We start from the raw sequence: 8,940 nt of genomic DNA, 5'->3' as shown, positions 1-8,940 counted from the left end.
AATATTTAATGTTTTTCTGATAGAAAAAAATTTTGTTAAAATTATTTACAAACTAAATTAATTTTTATATTAAATCCTATTTTGTTACCAACCATAAACAATAATTCTGTCTTTTTATTTTTCCCTTTTCTTTGTTTAACTATTAAGCTATATTTAATTATCTAAAAATATAAAAAAATGGATAATCACAAAAACAGCAAAACAAAATTTTATATTTTTATCCTTTTGTTACAGACAAACTTTTAATTAAATACAATTTTATTAAACAATTTTTTAACTTAAATATCACTTAAAATACTATTTTATGTGAGGTATGTATAATATCATGAATGCTTTATATAATATGAATTAACAAAAAAAATTAAAATTTGTGTATATGATTAACAGTTAATAATTAAATATAAATTGATTTATTTACAGAATTAACATTTGAAAAATTTTAACAATATTTTTAAATTAACTCTAATTACAAATTAATTTAAGCAAATCTTTTTTTTTTTAACAAAAAATAAAAGAATTACAAATAAATAAATAAAAATTAACAAATTTCACTTATTACGAAAATAAAAAAGCATAAAAAATGACATTTATGACTAAAAGTGTAAATATAAATAATAATAAGTAAAAGTCTAAAAGTAAATAATAATAAGTAAATATTTAAGCATAAACTATAGAAATTCTTTTAAATTTTAACAAAAATTTTGATTTTTATATTTGTATATATAAATAATTATAATATTAAATATGTTAATTTTTTCTTTTAATCAAGTTAAATTCCAAAGTTTTTGATTTTACATTATTAAAAATCACATTTTCTTAATGAAAATTTGAAATTTTGTTTTTGTATTTTGTCTTTTGAATTTCAATGTTTTTTAATTTTTTTTATTGAAATATATTTAAAAACAAGATATTTTATTTATGTATTTAAATATATATTTATTAATTTCCATTTTTTTAAAAAATAATATAACAAAGTTAATATTTAAGTTTTTTAGCAATTTCAGTTTGATTTTATTCAAATTTATGATTAGGACAATTTTTAATTTATTTAATTGTTAGCTTAAATTGTGTTTAGCTCAAAAAGTAAATTTTTTTTTTAATTGAAATATATTTATTGAAATGAAATTATATCAAAAATTATATTTATTTCATTATCTAATTAATAATCTCTCTTTAAAGGTATAAAACATTAAAAACTAAACTATAAAAAATAATATGCTATTTTCCATTTCAAAGTATGTCAAACAAAAAAATTTTACACAAAAAAAAAAATTCTTCTAATTGATAATAAAAATCTGTACTTGATAATAAAAATCTGTACTTAAAATTATTATAATATATAACAATTTCGTAAAAATTTTATGATTTATTAAAATTGAAATAAATTTATAAACTTTTAGAAAAACATAAAAAAGTTAATTAAAGAAATTTATTATGAGCAATATAACAATAATTTTTTGCTACTTAAAAAGTTTCAATCAGTTTAAAATAAAACTTTAGACATTTCTTTTAATAATTGTTTATTATCATTTGTGTAAAAGAATCATATACTATTTACCTATTTAAAATAAATCTATTTTTATTTAAAACATCTAATGTACTATTTGTTATAAAAATTAGGGCCTCTCTTATCAGCAGGAGCATCAAAAATCAAATATCATTGTGACGTTCTGACAATAAATTTGTAAGTACCAATTTATTTTATAAATATTATAAATTTAATTTTTCTATAAATACCTTTTTGATCAAACATGTTTATTTCTAATAATTTTTTGTTTTGGCTATATCTTGTTAAAAAACACCAAAAACTCATTTATCATATTTTTACTTTTAATTTTTAATAAATCAATGGCATCTAATTTAAAATTTATCACATTTTTTTATAGTTCTTTATTGTAATTTACATAAATGAATAATATATTATTGCCTATTAACTATATTTTTATCAAAAAAATGTAATGTACTATTTGTTATAAAAAATAGGGACAATTTAATCAACAACAGGATCAAAATTCAACTCACATTGTAATATTTTGTTAAGAAATTTGTAAGTATTTATTTGTTCTAGAAATATTCGAAATTTATTTTTTGTATAAATGTATATTTGATATTACATATTTATTCCTGTTTTTTTTTTACCTTCTATATATTGTTAATCAATAAATTTACACAATATTTCTTTTCCTAAATTTTTTTTCATGCTAAAACTAAATTTATACATTTTTATCTTTTAATTATTACACTTATTAACTGTTTGTATTTTCTTAAACATCTATTTGTCCTTGAACATCAATCCATCTAGAACTTTAATAATATTATTCATTTTCAAAACAATTGTTAGTATCAAAAATTCATAATAAAAAGTTATTTGAACCATATTTTTTTTTTTCTTTTTGTAATTCTAAAATATCTTATATTTTACAAACATCTTTATTAAACTATAATATTTAAATATAAAACTTTCATGTACAAATTTTATGGTTCTGGATAGATTTTTGTTCAAGGGTGAATATTTTGTTTTTCTATATAATAGAATTAAATACAAACAGTTATAAAATATTATATTATCTCAATATAATATATAAATTGCAAATTATTTATTACAAAATCATAACTCTCTTTATTTTTTTTCCTTAAAAAATATTTTGATTATATTTATCCATTAATATTTCAATATTTTGTTTGCTCAACAATAATTTAATTCATTCAAACATAATATCATATTAATTATTATATAGATATTTATTTTTACAAATATTTTTTCATTTGACATATGGCCAACAAAAATTTTGATATAGACTTTAATCTAAATGATGGTGTTTGCAAATTACTATAAAAAATAGTAATTTTAAATATATTACCACATTTAGACATTAATTTCTATCCAAATTTGAATTTATCAGGCTAAAAAATATATAGCCATAAATTCAAAAAAATATTTATGGCCAATTGTTTAATGGTTAATGTTTGTAAAATAAAATATTATATATTTATGTTCTTTATGAAACAAATTCTTTAAATTTTACATTTATTTAATTTAACCATCTAAAACGAATATACCAATTAAAAAAATAAAATCAAAATGAATACAAAGTTAATACACAATAGAAATTTCCATAACTTATTTCATATAATTCAATAGTCTAAAATTTCAGATGAAATTATCAAAAATTTGTTAGCAATAATTTTTATTAATTATTTTATATTTATGTTTAAAAACACTTATTATATTGTTTTTCATCAAAATAAATCACAACAAATTAAAACATTTTGTTCCCTTTATAAATTTTATAAAAAGTGATGATTTCAAAAAAATAACATAAGTTTTTCTTTTTCCTGTCAAACATAGGGATTACATTCTCAACTGAAAGATACAAATTCAGCAAATCTTATTTCGTGCTAGCTAAAGAAACTGTAAGTATTTATTGTTATGCATATTAAAAATTCTTTATTTTGTTTAATTCATGCTTTAAACTACGTCTTTTTTTTTTAACTGTTTGTTATTTTGCATAATAATTATTGATATAAAATATATACACATAAACATATTTATTATATATTCTTTTATTTTTTATTTAACAAATATTTAGGAAAATCTAAATTAGATTACTTCGTAAATATTTTAGATTAAATTCTAATTATTCGTTAATTTACTATCTACTTTGTAGTAATATAAAATTTTCAATTTATGATTTGCTTTGTTAACATATTTTATGATGGAATTATACTTGTTAATTATAAAATCTTTACTTAAACAAATAATTAAATAAAATTCTTTTTCAGAAACAATCAACAAACAAAAATGTCATCTAAAGATTTTCCTGAAGACAAAAATGCTGAATTCATACAAAGAACAAAAGAAAAATGTATTCAGAAACAAAGTTGTAAAAGAAATATCATTCGTCTAGAAGATTCAATACCATCTGATGCTGATCAAATGATTATATCAGTTGATGATACATTAGATGATCATCTCCAGTCTATTCGTGATATTCAAAATTCTAACATTCAACAAGTTCATGGAAAAAGACCCAGACTTTCTAGCCGTAATTTTAACATTATTAGAATGACATCTTCCCAAGAAACTAGCATATATTCAAACGTTAATATCCTTGGTGGAAATCCCAAAGAATCTACAGAATCAAATATCTCATTCAGTTCTTCAGCTACGTCAAACTACTCTGTAGATTTATTGCAAGAAACATCAACAAAAGCACCAATAGAGACAATTCAACTTTCTGAACAAGTTACGCTGCAACAGGTTTATAAACTTTATTTATTTTTCCTCATATATTTTATTTTACTGTTTTTATTAAATAATTAGTTTTCCCACAAAATAGGCAGTCCTTGTTGATCAATCAGAATCAAGTTCTCAAAGAGTTCGACCAAGATCTGTTTTTGGTAAGAAGTTAAAATATATTTAATTTCTTAATAATGTTACATTTCAATTTTATTTATACATATAATATTGATTGAAATTTAGTAATTCAATTATTTTTATTGAAATTTTTTATGTATTTTTTTTTTTACCCCAACTTAATAGGCAGATCACATCGTCATAATGTTGTGCATAGACAAATATTACAAAATGTTCCAGTTGAAGCTAATTTTTTACCAAACGTGCCACCTTGTAAACATTGCAAAGCGAAGAAATTCTTTCATGAAACAAATAGTTTCTGCTGTGCCGACGGATCAATTTCTTTGGCAACAAATGATGTTCCAGATCAACTTTATAACTTATTCGTTTCAAATACTGCTGAATCTATACAATTTCGGACATATGTTCGAACGTATAACAACAAATTTGCTTTCACATCTTTTGGAGTTAAGTTTGACAGAAATCTATGCCAAAGAAATAGAGGAATCTATACATTTCGAGCTCAAGGCCAGATTTATCATTATCTCCCCGATTTAGTTCCTTCAGATGGTCAACCTTCTAACTTGCAACTATATTTTTATGACACTGAACATGAATTTGAGAATCGCATTGTTGATTCAATCAGAATGAATCCTTCTATTATTGCTCAACTTATGGATATCCTTCGTGTAAATCCATATTCTACATTCTTCCGATCTATTGGTGATTTACCAAATTTAGAGCATCAAAAAATCTGTATAAAATCAAATCCTGGTTTGGATCAACGGGTGTTTAACGCCCCAACATCATCAGAAGTTGCAGCGATTTGGGTTGAAAACGATGATTCAGAACATTCAACACCTCGTGATATCTTTGTATTTAACCATATTGGTGGGAGTCATTTAGTTCAATATTATTTTGGTTGCTACGATCCGCTTCAATATCCATTGCTATTTCCTTTTGGTGATATTGGATGGCACCAAGGCATACAAAGAATCAACAAAAGAAGTGCATCTGTATCTACCAATAATTCCACAGCTGAATTACTCAATCCTCACCAATCAACATCAGCAGAACAATTACTCAGAAGAGAACAACAAGGTTAAATTTTTTACACTATCTTTTTTGTGTTAAAACTTATTATTAGCATATTTATTATACAATTTTTTAAATAATTTCTTATCACTCATGTAGTTTTAAACCGAAAAAGAAAAGATCCAACTGTTTCTTGCCGTGAATATTATTGTTACAAGTTACAAATCAGAGAAAATCTGAAATCTATTCTTCTAATCTCTGGTCGACTTCTTCAACAATTTGTTGTTGATATGTACGTGAAGATAGAAACTTCAAGACTAGATTATTTTCGCTGCAATCAACAACACATTCGATCTGAATTATATCAAGGTATTGTTGATAGCATTGATCTTGGAGAAACAAATGCTTCTAGAATTGGCAAGCGTATAATTTTGCCTTCATCTTTTATCGGAGGCCCAAGAGATATGAAAAAAAGATATATGGAAGCAATGACTTTAGTTCAACGATATGGCAAACCAGATATTTTTTTGACAATGACCTGCAATCCGAACTGGAAAGAGATTTCAAATGAATTGCAACCACATGAAGAAACTCAAAATCGGCCTGACTTAATTGCTCGAGTCTTTAGAACAAAATTAGAAGACCTAAAGTATCAACTATTCAAGCGAGAAATATTTGAAAAAATCTCAGCATATGTATATGTTATTGAACACCAAAAGAGAGGACTTCCACATGCTCATTTTCTGATTATATTGCGTCAAGATTGGAAATTATATGCACCAGAATCTTTTGATGAGATCGTATCTGCTGAATTACCTGACAAAAACAACAACTTACATCTCTATACAGCTGTTATCAAACATATGATGCATGGACCATGCGGACATCTAAATCCAGCAAATATATGCATGAAAAAAAATGGTTGTTGCAAAAATAATTACCCAAAACATTTTGTTTCAAACACTGTTATTGGAAATGATTGCTTCCCAATATACAGACGCTCCAACAATGGAAGAACAGCCAGAATTAGAGGCCATGATTTGGATAATCGTTGGGTTGTTCCATACAACCCTTATTTACTTGCAATGTTTGATTGCCATATCAATGTTGAGATATGTTCTACAATAAAAGCTGTCAAGTATCTCTACAAATACATTTATAAAGGCCATGATCGTGTTGCATTCAATTTAGTTCCTGAACAAAGCATTCATCAAATTGACGAAATTGAACGATTTCAATCAGCTCGATGGATTGCTCCACCAGAGGCTATGTGGAGAATATTTGGATTTATTGTCAATGAAGTTCATCCTGCAGTTTATAGTTTACATTTACATCTTGAAAATCAACACCAGGTGACTTTCCGTGCTCATGAAAACTTAACAAATGTGATGAACTCTGATCTTTCAGCAAAATCAATGCTAACAGAATTCTTCGCAACAAATCAAGTTGATCAAAATGCAAGAAAATTATTATATAGAGAATTCCCTGAATTCTATGTTTGGAGTCAGCAATACAAAATGTGGACTGTTCGAAAAAAACAAATTGTGATAGGTCGAATTGTTACAGCAAATCCTTTTGAAGGAGAAAGGTATTATCTGTGAATATTATTGAACCATATAAGAGGTCCTCTATCATTTCAACATCTTAAGACTGTAAATGGTATTTTGGCTCCCACATTTCGAGAAGCAGCAACCATGCATGGTTTATTGGAAAGAAATAATAGCTTGGAAGAATGCTTATATGAAGCCTCTTTTTATCAAATGCCTTTCAGTTTAAGAAGACTATTCGCAACAATTTTAGTTTATTGCAATCCGACAAATCCAAGAGATCTTTGGGAACGCTTTGAGCGAGATATGTCTGCTGATTTCCAATTAATTGGATGTTCTTCATCAAATGTTAGAACTGAAACTTTACACTCTATCTCCACAATCCTCGAATCAATGGGTAAAGACATTAATTCATTCCATCTTATTGACCAAAACATTGATTCTGATGAAGATGGATTTCTATCTAGAGAAATTGATGACGAATTGGCTATTCCAATACCAGAAGAAGACCTTCATGCATCAACACTGCTTAATAGCGAACAACAAAATGCTTACAATTCAATCTTGCAAAAAGTTTTATCAAATCAAGCTGCTGCATTCTTTATTGATGGTCCTGGTGGAACAGGAAAAACATTTTTATACAAGGCACTCCTTGCTACAACAAGAAAGAAACAATTAATTGCTCTTGCAACTGCTTCGTCTGGTGTTGCAGCATCAATCTTACCTGGCGGTCGAACTGCACATTCACGATTCAAAATTCCATTAAATGTCGACAAAAATTCAACGTGCAGTGTCAGTAAACAAAGTGGACTTGCAAGATTACTGCAAACAACAAAGTTGATCATATGGGATGAAGCTCCAATGTCTAAAAAAGAATCCATAGAAGCATTAGATTAAATGCTAAAAGATATTAATGATTCAGAATTATCTTTCGGTGGAAAAGTTATTGTCTTTGGTGGAGATTTTCGTCAAATTCTACCTGTAGTCCCAAAAGGAACAAGACAACAACAAATTGATGCTAGCTTGGTTTCTTCCTACATATGGCCTAAATTGACAAAAATTTATTTGACTGAAAATATGCGAGCAAGATTAGATTCAAACTTTTCAAGATACATATTGGATTTAGGGAATGGGCTACCACCAATTACAATTAATGAGCATGTCAAGATTCCTACAGCTATGTTAATTCCATATGAAAATGATGCTGCTTCTTTGGATCATTTGATAGATGCTGTGTTTCATGATATTTCTGATTATTCAACAAATATTTCAAACATGATGAATCGAGCTATATTGACACCAAAGAACAGTTATGTTGAAGAAATAAACACTTTGCTGATCCAAAGATTTCCTGGAGAGTTAAAACGATATTACAGTTTTGATGAATCAATTGATGCATCTGAGCAGGCAATCATGGAAGACTTCTTACATACTTTAACACCAAATGGACTTCCTCCACATGAGTTACTATTGAAAGAAAATTGCCCAATCATGTTATTAAGAAACATCAATCCTTCAGAAGGGCTATGCAACGGAACACGACTAATCTGTCGTAATTTTGATCGTAATGTTATTCACGCAGAAATTGCAGTTGGTCATCACAGTGGCAAAAAGGTTTTTATTCCAAGAATTCCATTTTTACCAAGTCCTGATGAAAACAGTGGTTTTCCATTCAAACGAACTCAATTCCCTGTTAAACTAAGCTTTGCAATGAGTATAAACAAATCACAAGGACAGACATTGGATTTTGTTGGAATATACTTACCTCATCCAGTCTTTTCACATGGACAACTATATGTAGCTTTATCAAGAGCTAAGACTATTTCTGCAGTCAAGATTTTGATACGACCAATCTCAACTGATGAACCAGAAAAAAACTGCACAAAAAATATTGTCTACACAGAAGTATTAACATTAGCCTCCTCTGATTGATGTTACACAGGTAACAAAATAAAATATTAAAATTTAATTTCAACTATTATAAATAAATTAAATATTTGT

General features: G+C 26.0%; 2 protein-coding genes across 2 annotated transcripts; both read left to right on the top strand.

Annotated features, from left to right (window-relative positions):
* The first annotated feature begins 3,802 nt into the window (after window positions 1-3,802).
* LOC122307448 lies at window positions 3,803-7,836 on the top strand. Its single transcript, XM_043120344.1, has 5 exons — window positions 3,803-4,261; window positions 4,341-4,401; window positions 4,544-5,458; window positions 5,552-6,980; window positions 7,164-7,836. Exons 1-5 carry the CDS (start codon window positions 3,803-3,805, stop codon window positions 7,834-7,836), a joined length of 3,537 nt encoding a protein of 1,178 aa, XP_042976278.1.
* LOC122307447 (ATP-dependent DNA helicase PIF1-like) lies at window positions 7,671-8,871 on the top strand. Its single transcript, XM_043120342.1, has one exon. The coding sequence runs from the start codon at window positions 7,837-7,839 to the stop codon at window positions 8,869-8,871; it is 1,035 nt and encodes a 344-aa protein (XP_042976276.1). The 5' UTR covers window positions 7,671-7,836.
* The last annotated feature ends 69 nt before the right edge of the window (window positions 8,872-8,940 follow it).

This window comes from Carya illinoinensis, chromosome 4, assembly GCF_018687715.1.
Source record: "Carya illinoinensis cultivar Pawnee chromosome 4, C.illinoinensisPawnee_v1, whole genome shotgun sequence".
In the NCBI taxonomy this organism is placed as follows: domain Eukaryota; kingdom Viridiplantae; phylum Streptophyta; class Magnoliopsida; order Fagales; family Juglandaceae; genus Carya; species Carya illinoinensis.
The sequence above is the reverse complement of the archived record's forward strand: the minus strand, read 5'-3'. Positions and strand labels throughout refer to the sequence as shown.